This window comes from Mercurialis annua, linkage group LG4 (genome assembly GCF_937616625.2).
Source record: "Mercurialis annua linkage group LG4, ddMerAnnu1.2, whole genome shotgun sequence".
In the NCBI taxonomy this organism is placed as follows: domain Eukaryota; kingdom Viridiplantae; phylum Streptophyta; class Magnoliopsida; order Malpighiales; family Euphorbiaceae; genus Mercurialis; species Mercurialis annua.
In genome coordinates, this window is record NC_065573.1 from 17,276,431 (window position 1) to 17,294,993 (window position 18,563).

Below are 18,563 nucleotides of genomic sequence, written 5' to 3' on the forward strand. Positions count from 1 at the left end.
GATCCTTTATGTTTATCATAATTTACAATTTAATATTTTTTATTTATAAATCAAATAATTTGATACTTCATTTTTAATTATATAAACGATTTAGTACCTCATTTTCAAACGATTTGATACCTCATTTTCAAACGATTTGGTACCTCGTTTTCAAACGATTTGGTATCTCATATTTTATTCCATTAATGATTTAGTATCTATATTTAATAGAAGGAAGGGCCTTATAGTTTACAAAATTAAAACTGAAATACTAAATTATTTGATCTTCAAACAAAAGGTACCAAACTATAAATTATAACAAATGCGAGGGGTCTTAGAATAATTTGCTCAAAAAAGAAAAATGGTTTCTCAATTCAGCAGATGATACGAACGTGCCAATCCAATTCAAATCCTTTTCTTTTTCCTTCTTCTTGAACCCAAAACAGACCATGGCAATTCTGTTATCTACTACAGCAACCAAGCTTAGCTTAAAGCTTCTCAACAACAATGGCAACATGCAACAACCATCCCCAACTTTTCACACTTTTTCCACTGGTAATTCTCTTCTTCACTTCATTTCATTCACACCCTTTTCAATTATTGTTAAAAAGCCACTATCTTTAATTATATTCAGGTTGCATAGAGACCAAGAAACAAAGCAAGAAGCTTTCAATTCTTAGTTTTTCTGTTCATAATCAAACTAGCATTGAGTTAAACCAAGAAAATAATGCTAAAATAGGACCTAGAAAAGGTGGTAGATTCCCTGTTTTGAGTGAGGGTAGAGATGAGGATGATAAGTATGGGCTTGTTTGCCCTGGTTGTGGGGTTTTTATGCAAGATAATGACCCGAGCCGTCCTGGGTATTATCAACAAAGAAAAGTTATTATTGAAGGAAGTGAAGTGGATGATGATGAGGAAGATGAATTTGAAGGGTTCGAGGTAGAAGAAGACGAGTTTGAGGATGTAATTGAGGGTAAACTTGAGGAAAATGATGAGGACAAAGATAAATTTGAAGAGGAGGATGAGGAGTTTGATTGGGATTCTGATGAATTTGACGCAATGTACGAAGAGGATGATAATTTGGACTTGGATGGGTTCGCTCCTGCGAGTATTGGGTATGGTAACATTACGGAAGAGATAATAGAGAAAGAGAAGAGGAAGAAGGAAGAGAGGAAGGTGTCGAAAGCTGAGAAGAAGAGGAGAGCTAGGGAGGGAAAAAGGGAAAAGGATGAGACTACGGTATGTGCTCGATGTCATTCTTTGAGGAATTATGGGCAGGTCAAGAACCAAACTGCTGAAAACTTGATACCTGATTTTGATTTCGATAAATTAATAGCAACTAGGCTGATAAAACCAAGTAGTAAAGGAAATGCTACTGTTGTTGTTATTGTTGTTGATTGCGTTGATTTTGATGGCTCGTTTCCTAAACGAGCTACGATGTCGTTGTTCAAGGCATTGGAAGGAACTAAGAATGACTTTAAAGCCAGCAAAAACTTGCCTAAACTTGTCCTAGTTGCAACAAAGGTTGATCTCCTCCCATCACAAATTTCACCAACTAGATTAGATAAATGGGTTAGGCAGCGTGCCAAGGCAGGAGGGGCACCCAAGCTAAGTGGAGTTTATCTAGTTAGTTCTCGTAAGGATTTGGGTGTGAAGAATTTATTATCATTTGTAAAGGAATTGGCCGGTCCTCGAGGGAACGTGTGGGTTATTGGGGCTCAAAATGCAGGCAAATCCACTCTAATTAATGCATTTGCAAAGAAGGAAGGAGCCAAAGTAACAAAGCTCACTGAAGCTCCAGTTCCTGGAACAACTCTTGGGATTCTGAGAATTGGAGGGATTTTGTCTGCCAAGGCAAAGATGTATGACACTCCAGGGCTTTTGCATCCATATTTAATGTCCATGAGATTGAATAGAGAAGAGCAAAAGATGGTTGAAATACGGAAGGAGCTGCAACCTCGAACATATAGAGCAACGGTAAATTGTCCTAATGCTAATGCTGTTTAATCTTTTGAAAAACTGATATTTTTAACTATCATGGTTGTATTAATGCATGCCTATTATCATTTTGTTTGGTTTATGTGCACATGAGAGAGAGAGAGAGAGAGTTAGAGAGAGAATGTGTGAAAATCAAAGAAATCCCTATTCAGCTAGAGGATAGTAAGAAAAGTGCTCATGAAAATTTATTCATGGTAAAAGAACAAACATGCAGTTCTACAATTTGCGATCTTCGATTTATCAAGGATACTACGTATCCTAACTGATCGTTTTTTTCTCTTAATCATAAATTATTTATGTGGAGCGCCATTTCACTACTATGCCAGACTGATTTTAGCGAAATGAGTTTCTTTCATATGCTTCGAATGCACACTACAAGTATGACTAGGAGTATTACTTAGGGATGAGACGCAGCTTGTAATGTTATTCAGAATCAAATAATGCGTTGTAACATCTTACTATTGTATGCACGGATAAATAAATATGGTCAGTTTTATGATTTGTTTTACTTAATGGCTTTGATATTCTTAATAAAGACATCCCTAGTGTAGCCTTTACGGCATAGACGCATTTTACATGATCCTAAAAGTACCAGACTGTTTACAGGTTGGACAGGCTGTACATATTGGTGGCTTGGTGCGACTAGACCTTAACCAAGCTTCTGTAAAAACAATCTATATCACCGTCTGGACATCACCAAATATTTCTCTGCACCTGGGGAAGATAGAAAACGCCGACGAATTCTGGAAAAACCATGTTGGAATTCGATTGCAGGTATGCTGATATATACTCTTCCAATTAGTTTGCTCATAAAACTTTACACGGTATTGAGATGCATGACTTTTCTATTGAACATAAATGTTGAGACCTTGTTTTCCTTTGGTTCAATTGTGGCTTAACGTTAGTTTTCTAGAATCCAAGATTAATCATTACTTTAAGGAGTCTTGAGTGGGAGTTGTTTGGCTCTCTTAAGATTCCATGGAATATTGATCTTACTCATTCTGAGGTGTCTAGCACTTATTTCTTGCCATGCTGTTCTTTATTTGCCTGATAGGCATTCAGCTAGAATGATTGATATCTTCTCGACACGTGTTTCAATTGTCCCTTTATTAGGCCAAATGTGTTTCGCAGAACCCCTTGTGCTATTGGGAATTTCATCCGTTTGATTTATCAGAAACCTTTTAACACTATGCTATCTGCACAATATAACCCATTGCTTAATGGAAAACTTACTGTGTCCTAAGCAAATATAAAAATGTGATTTAGACAAAGTTGTGAGTGAAAATGTGTGTCATATGCACACATTGATTATTCTTCACCAACCAGTACCCTTAATTACACAATCCTCAATTCCGTATCTCGTTTGTTTTGAAGAAATGGAGAGAAAAACAAATCCAAATATAATTAGTAAAGACGGTTTTCTTGTATTATTCTGTATCAGAATATTTTGTTCTGGTTGGCCAAATTTCTGACGTATCAGTTGATATAGCGCGTTTTGGACAGTGTTAATAACCCTGGTTATAAGTGTCAATTCAGTGTGAGTCCTCAATGATCCCACCTATGCTTAGTACGCTAACCTTCAACCTAAATGAATGTAAGACATCCATAGTTTGCAGAATAAATTGCTACCAATGAGTGTAAAGATTACATCACCTTCTTCTGTTGAAGAGTGATGAAAATAATTAAAAGTGGAATCGTGTTGTGGCAGAGAAATGGAAGAACAGAGTCTATCTCTACTAACATACCTTCATACTAGGCTAATATTTGGGAACTAAAATGTCGAAGTTAAAATTAATAACATTTAAAAATAAGAAAAGGCTAGTTAGCGGTTCCACTTTTTAGCATCAAGACTTCATCAGACACTAACGCCGTCATGTATCACAACTATGCCTTAATCTCATTTTAGTCAAGGTTGGATCTGTAGATTTTTATCGATCCAGTTTACTTGGTAATAACTGAAATTTACTAAGAAAACGAAGTAAAAGAAAATGCCGGTTTGGTTGGGTAGTAACATAATATGATTTGTTTTAAGGGAACCGATTTAGAATTCTACATGCGGTCGGATGCAACTTGGTTTTCATGGTTGCTGTTAAGTTGGAAGCCATTATGAACTCTATCATCTATTATCATGAGAGAGGCACCTATATACACGGAAACAAAAACCTTGAACCGAAAGTTAAAATGAAAAACATTTTTTTTATAAGAGTAGGTTATAAATATAAAGTTTTGGAAGAAGCATTTTCGAAAACGAAAATGGAACTCTGAAACTTAGGACTCGATAAGTTTGCGTGCAACATAATGACTTGATTCAGAATATTTTTTTTGCCTTATATAACAGACTGCATGACTAATTTGAAATAGTTTGGATTCCAGAGAAGGCATATTTTAAGTTGCAGAGTTTTCTCAAAAAAAAAAAAGGTACAGAGTTTGTGTAACCCAAAGTGCTTTACTATTACAGCCTCCAGTTGGCACAGACAGAGCGGCGGAATTAGGAGAATGGAAAGAACGAGAAATCAAAGTGAGCGGAACAAGCTGGGATGTGAATTGCATTGATATTGCAGTGGCTGGCTTAGGGTGGTTTTCCTTGGGTCTCAAAGGGGAAGCAACCCTGACATTATGGACATATGATGGCATTGAGATTACTTCAAGAGAACCTTTGGTCCTTGATCGAGCATCATTCCTCGAACGACCTGGCTTCTGGCTACCTAGGGCTATATCTGAGGCCATCGGAAACAAAACCAAAGCCGAATCACGCAAGAGCATGGATTCCCTAGAAGAGGCATCTGTCTGAAGTGAAAAAGCTTATTTTTTATATCTTCTGAGAAAAAAAACGACAAACAATTTTGCCCAAATGATCCGCTTGAAGAGAATAGAGACGAGTTTGTACTCTTCTCCTCTCTGCAATGTGATTGTGCTTAAAGCTACATAGAACAGCCTCTCCTATGAACAGCTTGTTTAGGTAACACAAGCCTTAATAAATGAACTTTAATTTGAGTAAATCTCAGAGAATCCAAGTCTGTCTAGTGTTTAATGATTTCACTAAAATTAAATTTCTCCTCACTTTTGTTTGAGTTTAATTTCACGTAATTCGGCTACGCCCTTAGGAAAACGCTAACGTGTAGAGATATCAAATATGTATCTTGCATGGTCAGTAATGTAATCATAGAGTTTGTGGGATTTTATTGTCTTTCTTAACAAATTTAAACATTTGTATAATGCACTAAAATTAAAAGATAACAACAATGAAATATATTTATATGATTTGTTTTTCTTCTCTTGCTAAAATTACATTTTCTTTTTTACATTTTTGGTTAATTGAAAGGAAAGACTCGAGAATGAACAAGGGAGGGATACAAGTTGCAACCTTGCTCTGTACAAAAAACAGCATAAACTACACTAGTCTAGTCAGATCAGACGACCTGAAGTCATGCCGAGAACTTAAACGTAAACGTATGCATATCGAACTAAATTACATTCTTTACTGATGGAACTGCTACATCCTTCTTACCTCCTTCCAAGAAGCCTATAACACCACATCATCAAACCAATTTTCATTAACAACTCCAAACTTCCGGATCTATAAGCTGTCAAGATTAATACATACCGTCTACTTGGGTTTCACAAGACTCGACAAAATCCTGAAATTGAAAGTCCAAGCTAGAGAAATAATCACCAGCATCAAGATCAAATGTATCCGGGAGTAAACCAGCTACATCATTGCCATTGTCATCCTCATCATTGTTATAAACCCCATTCTCATCCTGATGCTGACTGAGCCAGTAATCCCGATACCATGTTGAAGTGGTAACCAATTGCCACCATTCCGGTGAGAAATCCTCCACTTGACGGTAAGCAGCAGGGATAAAGAGAGGGGCGTTAGGGTTTAATGTGGAACTTCCTCCTGAAACTAGTGCCATCCTTCTTCAACTGTTGTTAATCTAATCTGCATCCCAAATATTCACTATATCAGAAAAAACATACTATTGTTTCAAAAGTCTCAAAAATAGCAACAAATCAAATTTGATTCAATGAAAACAAATCAAATCACGCCAATATCAAACAATTATGCAAGAATTCAATTCATTCCCCTTCACTACAGACTAAATTTCCATATTCTTCAGGCTAATTACTGAATTAGCATTATAGAGCAATGCATGATAAAATCAAACTTAAGCTCAATGCATCACATATGATAATCAAACACTGAATCAAAGACAGCATTTAATACCAATCTAGGTAGCACAGACACAGACACGAGGAAACAAGACAGTAGGATATGGACACGGCGAAATGGTGCTATTTAAAGATGTTCTATGTAAAAAATAAAGTTTCGTTTATGAAACGTCTAAGTGTCCGACATATTTCCGGAACGGGAAACATTGATTGAATGAAATATCCGTGCTACCTAGAAACTAATTCCTACACATAAATCATCTTAACCAATTGCACAAACTAAATAGAAAATATAAAAAAAAAATATTTTCAAGACCTTTCTACAAGATCAACTCAATTCAAACTAAAAACATCAGATCATTTCAAAATTAAGTTTGATCAAACACATCTGCATAAAATTGCACAATAAAAAACAATCAAAACCGTTAGATCTACAAGAAAACGATGAACACATCAAAAGTCAATTCTCTATAAAAAAAATTCAAAATTTTCCGTTACTTTTTCCAAACTTTCTCACCAACCAAACAGAACTTCCACGATCCAAATAAATCAAATAACCAAAACGACACCGTCAAAACCGATTCAAAATCATTAAAGAAAAATAATCAACAATACCTGAAAAATATCTCTGTCCTCGTGTTGATACGTACGTGGATACGATACAAGCGCGTATTTATAGGACGAACAACCCGAGCCTAGAAGGTTCGGAAAATAGTGGCACAGGTTCGGTAGAATGCCAAACCAGGCCACCGGTGTTTCCAGGTAAATTCAACTGTACGGCCTGCGTTTGATTGTTTACGGCGACGGTTAGCAGCCGGTCATACACGCTCTCTGTTTTTGACTTGTTGACTTTTTTTTTGAAGCGTATTTATATGGAAATGCGACGTAAAAATGAGTTTATTGTATGTATGCTAAATTTAGACAATATGATAAATTTAAGCACGAGAATATCGTGGATAAAAATTATAAAGTGGAAATGGAGCTTAGTAATTTTAGTATTATTTATTTCTGTAATTCTTTTTTATTCTTGGTGTTCCTTATTTTGTTGTTTTTTTAATTAAGAGTGCATTAATATCATACTACTAAAAATAATCAATCGAATTTTGTAATAAAATAATAAATGATATAATTATAAGCCTAAAGAAAAATAGAAACTTTAAGTTAAATAAATGACCTTGACGCATTTATAATTTTTTTTAAATGAAGATTCTTCACAAATTTTATAATGCATTTAGACATTTTAATTTTTTCATAAATTTTAATACTTAAATATTTTGAGAATATTTTATAATTTTTTAATAAATTAACTGGTAAGTACTTTGAATTATTGTCATTTTTTTTATTGTAAAATAAATATTACAGTAGATATTTATTAATTTTGTAAAAGAATTAGTTCAAAGAGTAATAAATTTATATTTTTTTTTCTAAAGAGAACAATTTTTTTCATTATAAATGCTTTGAGTTCTGACTTCGTCCCTGTTTGTGAGTAGTTCGTTTACAATTTAAATTAAGGCCTAATCACTCAAAAACCCCTCACCTTTAAACTTTATTTCAATTCCACCCCGACGTTGAAAATTTGTCAACTTTATCCACTTTTGAATTTTCCGTTTTCAATTGTACCCCAATATTTTAATTTTTGTTAACTTTTTTTACTTAAATGATGAAATCATTCAATTAATTAAGTCTAAACATGAAATTAAATTCTTTTTTATTCAAAAAAGTACAAATAAGTCCTTTATTTTTAAAAACTAACTAAAAACCATAATCAAATTAACACTAATTTAAATTCTTAATTAATTTAACTAAATTTAAATAAATTTTAAAAATATACATCAATATATGCGAGACATGGAGAATGTTTTAAACAAATTTCCAAATGCAAAAGACGTTAATTTAGTTTTTCAGGGTACAATTGAAACATAAAAATGCAAAATAGGGTAAAATTGACAAATTTTCAACGTTAGGGTATGATTGAAAAGGGGATAAAAGGTCGGGGATTTTTAAGACATTAGGTCTTAAATTAAAGATATAGTATATATTAATTTTTAGTATCAGATTGCTTTTATTTTAAGTTAAAAAATTTGAAATATTTTTTTTCAGTTTTGAAAGATTATTAATACCTTTTGCCAAAAACATAAACTAGGACTCGTTTTCTACCACAAAGTGTGAAATTGAATTTACCGATAGCTCTTGTCACGTGCCGTATAATTCTTCGCACGTGATGGAGGTTATGACCCGAATTTCTCAAAAACACTCTCGGATCTCATGTTCCGGAATCCTCCGGAACATTCTAGAAACTTTATATTCCGGAATATTCTAGAACCCTTTAGAATATTCTAGAATTCTCTGGAATATTCTAAAATCCTCCAGAACCGTCTAGAATCCTCTAGAATCCTCTAGAATATTCTAGAAGCTTCTTTGCGAGACTATTCCAGAATTATCTAGAATTCTCTAGACTAATATGGAATACTCTAGAACTCTCTAGAAGGTACTAGATGTACATAGTAGCTTCTTACATAGTGTAGAATATTGTAGATAGTTCTAGAAGATAAAATAGGAACCATTGGATCAAATAGATCCTAGCCATTCATTGAGGAGGTGGAGGACTATATATAACCTCAAACCCTCATTTGTAAAGCATCCTTGAAATCCTTGTGAATCCAAGAGTTGTGTAATCAAGCTTTCATAAAGTAATACAAGCTTTCATACGTTCTAGCCATCTTACGATCTTTACTTCCGCTTAAGTGTGTTTAAACACTTCGAGAGAGGCTGACTAGTAACTTTTCGAGAAAAGTTCACTAGTGCCGCACAGATCTTTGGTCAGAAAATCCAAGCCCGTGACAGTTGGTATCAGAGCCTAGCTAACACATTAGTTTTGCTCGAGAGAAGATGGCACATTCGGGAAGTGAGACGATTCACACAGAGGATCCAGCGACGCAATCGAAGAGGGGGAGGTCCAAGTCGAGGGATGTTATGGCGGACATGAATTCGAGGCTCGCAAAGGTAGAACTTGCGGTTGCCGATGGGCAAGATAGGTTCGAGGAGGCGGACCAACGCATCGAGGAGCTCGAGAAGGGACGAGAAGAGCTTGGAGAAGCGATGCAAGGTGCCGTGAACCAGGCCATGTCGAAATGTCTAGGCCAAATCAAGACTTTGGAAGAGACTCTCCAAGCCGAGATTGTTTCGTTGAAGGAGGAGCTCGAGAGGGTCGTCAACGAGTTGAAAGAGACGAAGGATGAGCTCAAAATATGCAAGAAGGCAGTCGCTCAAGGGGAAAGCGTTGCCTTGCCGGCTATAGTTTCCACTCCATCGAGGATGGACATTCCGAGACCCAAAGCGTATAAGGGTGCAAGGAATGCGAAGGAGGTGGACAACTTTATATGGAGCTTGGAGCAATACTTCAAGGCTCTCGGTGTTGGAGAAGACACCAAAAAGATCGATAGCGCTACACTCTACCTTGAAGATACCGCGATGGTATGGTAGAGACGGAGATACGGCGATATCGAGAGAGGGACTTGTACCATCGACACATGGGACAAGTTTAAGAAGGAGCTAAAGAGGCAATTTTATCCGGAGAATGCCGAGGAGGAGGCGAGAGCGAAGCTAAGGCGTCTCCAACAAAAAGGAAGCATTCGAGACTACGTGAAGGAGTTCTCGGAAGTGCTATTAGAGATCCCCGACTACCCGGATAAGGAAGCATTGTTTGCCTTTAAGGATGGTCTTCAAAATTGGGTAAAGATGGAGCTTCAACGACATGGAGTCCAAGATCTTGCTACCGCAATTTCCGTTGCCGAGTCGCTGATCGAGTTCACAAGACCGGAGAAACCCAAGTCTTACAAGGACAAGGGAGGCAACGAGGATGAAGAGGGAGACATCCAAGGTAAGCAAAGCTATCACAAGTTCAATAAGTACGATAAGGGGAATAGCACGAGGGATGCTAAGGGTGGGGATAGACCAACCCTTAAATGCTTCTTTTGTGATGGGCCGCATAAAGCAAGGGATTGTCCGAAGAAGGCGAAGCTCTCGGCCTTAATTGAACAACATGAAGAAGTTGAGGAACTGCAACGAGAGGAGACCAAGATGGGGTCTTTGCAAATTCTTAATGCCATCAAAGCCAAGGTGGAAGAACCCAAGACCGAGAGAAAAGGTCGATTGTTCGTGGAAGCAAGGGTCAGTGGCCAATTTGTGAAAGCATTGGTAGACACCGGAGCTTCGAACAACTTTCTTCGAGTCGAGGAAGCGAAGGAGTTGGGAATCACCTATAATGGCGAGGGAGGATGGATTAAGGCAGTCAACTCGGAGCCGAAACCAATCTATGGCGTTGCTCGTGATGTAAAAGTGTGCTTAGGTGAGTGGTCCGGCCTTATAAACTTTTCAGTTGTGCCCATGGATGATTATCCAATCGTGCTTGGAATCGAGTTCATGGATCGCGTTAAAGCCATGCCTGTCCCTTTTGCCAACACCATGTGGATTTTGGACGAAGGCAAGACATGTACGGTACCGCTATCGAGAGAAAGGAGTGCTAAAGCCAAGAAGCTCTCGACCATGAAACTCATCGAAGGAGTAGAGGAGGCCGAACCATCATTCTTGGCGGCACTCAAGGAAGAGAGAGGACATTCCTTGCCAAAAGGGCAACAACCTATGGAAGTTTCTCATGTCCTCGAAGAGTTAAAGGACGTGAGGCCACTTGGGTTACCAAAGAAACTTCCACCCAAGAGAGAGGTGGACAATGGGGTAGAAGTGGTGAAAGATGTGGTGCCTTCCGGACGGGAAGATGTGAAGAGGCAACATAATAAGTTAGACTTTGTGATGCAATGCAAGTCGGGCAAGGCAAATCGAGAGACCGACGTACTTAGTGGAGAAGCGAAGCAAGCTATCATCACAAGTCCGAGATTTCCAACGGTGGACCAAGGCAAGAGGGTACTCAAGCATGATCTAAAGGCCAAGAGTTTGAGGAAGTTGGCAAGTCAAGGGACGACGCGTCATTTTCGACAAAGAGGCGGAGCGCTAACCACCAAAGAAGATCGAGTGTACGTGCCAAAGCGGCAAGGCTTGAAGAATGAAATCATCAAGGAATGTCGTTCTAATTCGACGGAATATGGAGGCTCAAGTCCATGCACACTTAAAATTGCCAAAAGATGGCACCAGAATTTCGAAAAAGAGCACGCATATTTAACAAGGGCCGTAAAGAAGAAGAAGAAATGGACCAATGCTAAAATGAGGCAAGTTAAGAGCACGATCTTACGTTATGAATAACAAAGGACTAATCAAAGCATACAAGGAGGATGCGACGAGGACGTCTGCAAATTGAGTGGGGGAGAATGTCACGTGCCGTATAATTCTTCGCACGTGATGGAGGTTATGACCCGAATTTCTCAAAAACACTCTCGGATCTCATGTTCCGGAATCCTCCGGAACATTCTAGAAACTTTATATTCCAGAATATTCTAGAACCCTTTAGAATATTCTAGAATTCTCTGGAATACTCTAGAATCCTCCAGAACCGTCTAGAATCCTCTAGAATATTCTAGAAGCTTCTTTGCGAGATTATTCCAGAATTATCTAGAATTCTCTAGACTAATATGGAATACTCTAGAACTCTCTAGAAGGTACTAGATGTACATAGTAGCTTCTTACATAGTGTAGAATATTGTAGATAGTTCTAGAAGATAAAATAGGAACTATTGGATCAAATAGATCCTAGCCATTCATTGAGGAGGTGGAGGACTATATATAACCTCAAACCCTCATTTGTAAAGCATCCTTGAAATCCTTGTGAATCCAAGAGTTGTGTAATCAAGCTTTCATAAAGTAATACAAGCTTTCATACGTTCTAGCCATCTTACGATCTTTACTTCCGCTTAAGTGTGTTTAAACACTTCGAGAGAGGCTGACTAGTAACTTTTCGAGAAAAGTTCACTAGTGCCGCACAGATCTTTGGTCAGAAAATCCAAGCCCGTGACACTCTTGATGGGGCTTAATGAGATGTTTTTTCTTTGATTATAATGAGATTGAGAAGGAAATACAATAATAAACATGATATAAAAGCTTGTCAGTTGTTAATTAAACATGGGACCCATCCATGTGAAAACACTATTAATGACCGTTCATCTAAGCAAATCTTTTTACATACGGCCAAGATTGTGTAATTTGGATGATGACATATATAAACATCATGGGACCAAAAATTAGGTGACCAAGACCCTATTATGTGTGCGTATGCCACATGGCTTGTTGGTCAGTAAGGCAATACTAATTCACTGGATAAGTATGATCTTTTCCACGTATTACTAACCAAAAAGTACAAGCATCATATCATATAGTATATTCTTTTAGAAGGATTATATTATATTTTTAGCCAATTCAAGTAATGTAATAAAATTTTCAAACCATGTAAGTGAGTGTTGGTTCCGATTACCACATTTATTTTTGCATATGTACAGGGTGTGGGTTTCATTTGATCTACTTTTCTACCAGCCAGTAAACTTAAAATAAATTTTTAAAAAATTAATATTAGCAACTAATATCAAATTTAATGTATTTTTTTTGTTAAAAAGAAATTTCAAAACATGAATTTATGAACAAATTTTTAATTCCACCTTTCAACTTGACACAAAAATCAAACACCAAATTATTCTCAATTACAAAACAAGCTAATTCATAATTTTATCATTTTTAATCAGTTTAGTCTCTCTCCACCTATGTCAATACATAATAAAATATACATATTTAATCAACAAAAGTTTACTTTATTTTTTAATCACTTCAATTTGACACAAAATATTTAAATTTATAACTCTGAAAAAAAAACACTCACATGTTGATTAATTTAGCTCGTTTAACCTCTTAACTAAGGTGATAAAAAACAATTGGAACAATCGGAGCTCAGGTGACAACAAACTATTAAAAAATTTGGAGCTAAAAGTGTAAAACAAGTCAAAATGCCTATTTGCAGAATGTTTTTATTCAAAACATCTATTTTAAAAGTGTTTTCATACAAAGTTACGAATTTAGCTTTATTTGATCTGTTATTCCAATTTGAAAGGACAAAACGAATTTTTTTGATTTTTTTAATTAAAATTATAAAAATTAAACTATCTCAAATTCCAATTTTTTAATTCTGTTTTAAAAAGAACTAAACCGAGCAAAATAACTTCTATTGTATTATAAAGAAGTGATAACAATTTTGTTAATTTTGCTCTCCTACTTTTTTTTTAACGAAAGATGTAATTTTATTATAAGAATAAAAACGGCTTATGAAAGCCTCGACACAAGCCACATCAACTATGCTTGAGGGTTACAACAAAAGGAAGAGTCTCTAAGGGCTTTTTTAGCTAATTCATCAGCTACCCAATTTCCTACACGTCTAATGAAACTGAAAGAAACACTACTGAAGCTATCACATAGAGTCCGACAGTCTTGTAGGATCACATCACACGCAACTGTCGTTTTGGAGCATTTGTTCATAGCATCAATGATACCCTTAGCATCGCCCTCAAAGACAACGGAGAGGAGGTGCAGTCTCTTGGCTAAGAGCATTGCTTCGCGGAGGGCCAAGGCTTCTATGACAGCCGGAGAGTTGGTATTGGTGAAGGTCTTCGCAAACGAGGCTATCGGGTTTCCCCTATGATTCCGCGCCACCCCCGCTCCTGTTCCTCTATTCTCTTGGCGTTGGAATGCCCCATCAAAATTAATTTTTATGATGTCCAATGGAGGGGGCTGCCAACTTGTAACTTCTGGAGGGTTTGTCTTGGGATCCTCCTTAGCCAGCGCATTGAGGTTTTCCCGTAAGAGCTTCTCGGTTGTATTCAGAATGCTCAAGGGGTCACTGTCCTCGTTGCGAAAGATCAAGGCATTTCTTGCAAGCCATATACTCCAAGCAATCCAAGCTACGTAGTGCATGGCCTCATTTTCGACTACACTTCGAAGCAGGAGATTTGAAAGGTGCAGCCAAATGTCCTGGAAAGAAAGGTTATCTGAAGTTGGTAGGTGTTCTCTGATAGCCGAACCTAACCAAACTGATTCAGCAAAAGGACATCCCACCAACATATGACTTGTCGACTCATCTGAACAACACCTAGGACATAAAGAGGAGGCTGAGTTAATACGCCTATGGATGCTGTAATTCACAGCCAAGCCGTTGTTGAGCGCTTTCCACAAGAAACATTTTAAATTCGGAGGGATCCTCATTTTCCATAAGACTCGCCACCTACTGATTGTTGCTTCAGGCACCATGGTGGTTGATTGCCCGGATACAGCAAGGTGATAGGCTGAACGAACCGAAAAATTACCTGCGTTTGTTCCGTTCCAAATTAGCTTATCTGGGCCTCCTGTGATGCTCGTAGGTAGTGAGAGAATAGACCTTGCATCCTCCACGTTAAAGCTGTCATTAACAAGCTGCTCATTCCAGTTATTGGATCGACGATCAATTATATCCGCTACCCGAGTGACATTATGAGGGATAGATGGGAGCGTAGCAGGTTTAAAAGGAAAAACCGTGGGAATCCAAGGGTCAGTGCGGATGTTTATGTTTTCACCCGATCGAACCTGCCACCGGAGACCCTTTTCAAGCACTGATCTTCCTCGGAGTATACTCTTCCAAGCCCACGAGCCATTTGAGTGATGTTTGGCGTTTGTAAAAGTATCCAGAGGGTAGTATTTTCCTTTAAACACCCGGGATATGAGAGAATCAGGCTGACTGAGTAGGCGCCATCCTTGCTTAGCCAAGAGCGCTAAGTTGAAATTTTCTAGGTCTCGGAATCCCAATCCACCCTCGTCCTTTGATTTGCACATTTTTGCCCAAGAGACCCAGTGAAGACGACGTTCATTCTTTTTCTGACCCCACCAAAAGTTGGAGATAATCGAGTTAATTTCCTTATGAAGACTCTTTGGTAGCATAAGCACGACATGGTGAACACCGGGACAGCTAACGCAATACTTTTGATCAACACTTCCCTTCCTCCGTTTGAAAGAAGACATCCCTTCCAGCCGCTAACTTTGTTTCTGATCTTACCGCTTATCTCTTTGAAGGTTTCTCTCTTTGATTTGGTGACCAAGGCCGGTAGACCCAGATATTTATCCTGCCCTCCCGAGTTGCGCACCTCTAGGACTGACGCGATTAGCAACCGAATAGAATCAGGTGTGTTTCTACTGTAGAAGATGGTGGACTTGTTCTTATTAATGAGCTGACCCGAAGCCTCACAATACAAGGCAATGATGCTTGAGATGGACGTAGCTTGTGGAGTTGAAGCTTGAAAGAATAACAGGCCGTCGTCCGCAAAAAGTAAATGCGAAACTTGAGGACTTCTTCTAGCGATTTTGACTCCACTAATCCGACCATCCAATTCCGCTTGGCAGAGGAGGGATGAGAAGCATTCTGCGCAAAGGAGGAAGATAAACGGCGAAAGCGGATCCCCTTGACGTAAGCCTCTCGTTGGTTTAACGAAACCATGAGAATTTCCGTTCAAGGTAACCGAATAGGAAACTGAATTAATGCAGCACATTATCCACCTAATCCATTTGTAATGGAAACCCATATTACGCATCACTTTTTTAACGAACTCCCACTCTATCCGCTCGTAAGCTTTACTCATGTCTAATTTGAGTGCCAACTCAAACTTCGAGCTCCCTCTTCTTGTTTTCAGGTAATGAGTCATCTCGTGCGCTAATAAAATGTTGTCTGATATGTTGCGACCTCAGACGAAAGCGCTTTGGTGTTCGCTTATGAGGTGAGACATATGCGGCTGCAATCTATTCGTCAAGATTCTGGAGATGATTTTATAGAAAACCGGGCAAAGGCTAATTGGCCTGAGATCCGACATGGACAGCGGGCTTTTGACCTTTGGAACGAGAGTAATGGTCGTGTGGTTCAATCCTCTTGGCAGGCTAGCTCCTTCAAAGAAAGCTCTAATCGCCGCACACGTATCCACTTTAACCGTCTCCCAGTTAGATTGGTAGAAGAGCCCTGTCATCCCGTCTTGGCCTGGCGCCTTGTTGGGGTGTATGTCACAAACAGCTTTCCGAATCTCCGCCTCCGAGACATCCCTGGTTAAGCTGTGGTTGATACTGGTCGTGACTTTCCTCTGGATTGGTCTGATGGCTTCAGCAATGTTGGAAGGAGTTGAAGATGTGTAGATATCCTTGAAATAATCCAAGGCAATCTTTACAATCTGACCTTGAGTGTTGCACAGCCTCCCCTCGCTGTTGTTAAGCTGAATAATGTTGTTTTGCCTTCTTCGTTCAATAACTTTGGAGTGGAAGTACGACGTATTCCGGTCGCCAGAGCGAAGCCAATTGATTCGGGACTTTTGTTGCCAATATTGCTCCTCTCGAAGCACTTCCTGAGTTAGATCAGTCTCTAAAATCTTAATGCTATCTGCGTTGTCACTATAGCCTTGTTGATGGAGAGCGCTGATTTGATCATGGAGAGCTTGTATGTTGCGTCTCGCGTTTTGTTTCTTAGAGCTGGACCACTAAACGAGTTTGGACCTGCGCTGTTTCAGCTTATCATGAATGGTGTGTAGTGGGTTCCTGGTTGTGGATGTCTCAGCAGCTGGTGTCTCTCCTGCCTCGAGATTATTCTCTAGCCAAATTCCACTAATGAGCTACTGAACTTCTGCATTTATTCCCCAACGTTGGTCGAAACAGAAACGCTTCTGACCTTTGACCACCTCCGGGAGCAGATCCAACAAAAGGGGTTTGTGATCTGACCCCATTTCTCCAAGGTGAATCACTTTACCACTAGGGAAACTCCGGAGCCAATCAACATTAGCTAAGCACCGATCCAAGCGCATTTGGATGTTAGCCTCACCTCGTCTTCGGTTATTCCAAGTGAATTGCGATCCTTCGAAGCCCATGTCAATTAACCGAGCTTCGTTGTGGAAATTTTGGAATGTTTCCATACGACCGACATTGTAAGCTAAACCACCAAACTTTTCGTGTCTACTAACTATGCAGTTAAAGTCCCCAGCTACTACTACCTGGCCGGAGACATTACTTAAGTAACTAACTAGAAAGTTAAATTGATTTGCACGTTCAACGTAATCAACACTGAGGTATATTCCAATAAAGTTCCAAGCAACATTCACCTCATTACAAGAGACCGTACAATGGAAATAAAAATGCTGAAAATTAACTAAACTAACATTACATGTGGAATTCCAAGCAAGCGCGATGCCACCCGAGAGACCCAACGGATCTAACACACTTGAAGTCTCTAAAGCCGCATTTTCTGAACACCTTTTCCACTTTTTGACTACTGTTCTTAGTTTCGGAAAGAAAAACGATACTTGGAGAATAGGATTTGACAATCCTTTGGAGGTAGTGAACCGTCAGGGGGTTCCCCAAACCCTGACAGTTCCATACTATCGACTTCATTTATCCAGTTGGGGCCCACTATGGCTGGCGCCCTCCACCTCTTTGGATTCTTTCGGGTAACATGGTTTCTTAAACTCCTGGACAATTAAGTTGGACCCTTCTCTCTTTGACCCAGTAGAGGGGTTGTGGCTCATTGGCATTGAGATTGCTCCACTCTGAACTGGTGCATGGATGGGATTCAGGAGACCCCTCTGTCTGGCCAGCTTCTTCAGCCGGTGACGGATTGGGAATTGAGCCATTGGTTGCTGAGGCGAAGTGGTTTCCTTTACTAGAACCTCATCCAGGCCTTCCTCCGGCGTGTCACTAGGATTCAGCGTATTATCTCCAATCTGCTGCATGGATGGGTTTTCACTTTGCATGGATGTGATAACACACGTAGGCTTCAGAGTACTTGTTGTGTTGGTCAGTGGGTCTGGGCTTGGGAGAGTGTCGTTGCCAGCAGATGGTAGAACAAGGTGCAAGAGGCCCGGTTCCTCTAAAATCTGCCTATTACAGTAGATGGCTCCCTTAGCTGAGTCAGCCTTCAAGTTTGGACTTGTGGCAAAGATACAGGGGTCAAGTTGTATCTTTTTGTATGCCACCGGGTTATGGATGGATGGCTCAACATTATCCAGCAGTTTTTCCATATCGCAAGCATGTTGAACAACTACCTTGTGGGATGGTCCCAAGTTACTTTTGGTATTGTGGTTTGTCACTTTTCCAAAAGCGTGAAATGAACTAGCCATTAGCTTTTCAGGGGCTTTGTCTCTCTTAATGCTAAAAATAGGTAGATTGGAGTTGTTGACTTCTTTTCCTTTGTCAGACCTTTTCACCAGAATATTTGGACCTGCATCCTCGTACTTGCTGCTTGTATTTTTCCCAGAGTCCTTAGTTGCCCCATGGATACTGGCACTACGGTCTACCCAGCGGTCCAAAGTAAGCAACCCTCTACCAGCCCTGGCTTGAGGAATTGTCGGAGATCCTTGCTCTCCGGTAGTATCCGGTGATTCCCCGGTTCTTGACCATGCTCCTGTCGAGCTACCAGAGTTGGTGAATCG

The 18,563-nt window shown here is 39.0% G+C and overlaps 2 protein-coding genes across 4 annotated transcripts; one reads left to right on the plus strand and one right to left on the minus strand.

Annotated features, from left to right (window-relative positions):
• The first annotated feature begins 350 nt into the window (after positions 1-350).
• Positions 351-5,923, plus strand: LOC126677046 (GTP-binding protein BRASSINAZOLE INSENSITIVE PALE GREEN 2, chloroplastic). The gene is made up of 4 exons (XM_050371479.2): positions 351-534; positions 614-1,956; positions 2,584-2,751; positions 4,436-5,923. Exons 1-4 carry the CDS (start codon positions 429-431, stop codon positions 4,766-4,768), a joined length of 1,950 nt encoding a protein of 649 aa, XP_050227436.1. The 5' UTR covers positions 351-428; the 3' UTR covers positions 4,769-5,923.
• On the minus strand, positions 5,204-6,987 carry LOC126677048 (protein EARLY RESPONSIVE TO DEHYDRATION 15). Of its 3 annotated transcripts, none has more exons than XM_050371480.2 (3): positions 6,766-6,987; positions 5,582-5,920; positions 5,204-5,500 (listed from the first exon to the last, which is right to left on the minus strand). In XM_050371480.2, the coding sequence occupies exons 2-3, from the start codon at positions 5,892-5,894 to the stop codon at positions 5,442-5,444; spliced, it is 372 nt and encodes a 123-aa protein (XP_050227437.1). In that variant the 5' UTR covers positions 5,895-5,920; positions 6,766-6,987; the 3' UTR covers positions 5,204-5,441. The 3 variants fall into 3 exon arrangements, with proteins under 3 accessions (XP_050227437.1, XP_050227438.1, XP_050227439.1); XM_050371481.2 differs by lacking the exon at positions 6,766-6,987 and adding an exon at positions 6,649-6,717; XM_050371482.2 differs by lacking the exon at positions 6,766-6,987 and adding an exon at positions 6,467-6,592.
• Positions 6,988-18,563: the final 11,576 nt, after the last annotated feature.

Bases quoted from the DNA above. Each gene is read 5' to 3' on its own strand.
- LOC126677046 (XM_050371479.2), top strand. From the start codon at position 429: ATGGCAATTCTGTTATCTACTACAGCAACCAAGCTTAGCTTAAAGCTT. The intron at 535-613 runs GTAATTCTCTTC...AATTATATTCAG, and splicing joins TTTTCACACTTTTTCCACTG to GTTGCATAGAGACCAAGAAA. The intron at 1,957-2,583 runs GTAAATTGTCCT...GACTGTTTACAG, and splicing joins CTCGAACATATAGAGCAACG to GTTGGACAGGCTGTACATAT.
- LOC126677048 (XM_050371480.2), bottom strand. From the start codon at position 5,894: ATGGCACTAGTTTCAGGAGGAAGTTCCACATTAAACCCTAACGCCCCT. The intron at 5,501-5,581 runs GTATGTATTAAT...GTGGTGTTATAG, and splicing joins TTGTGAAACCCAAGTAGACG to GCTTCTTGGAAGGAGGTAAG.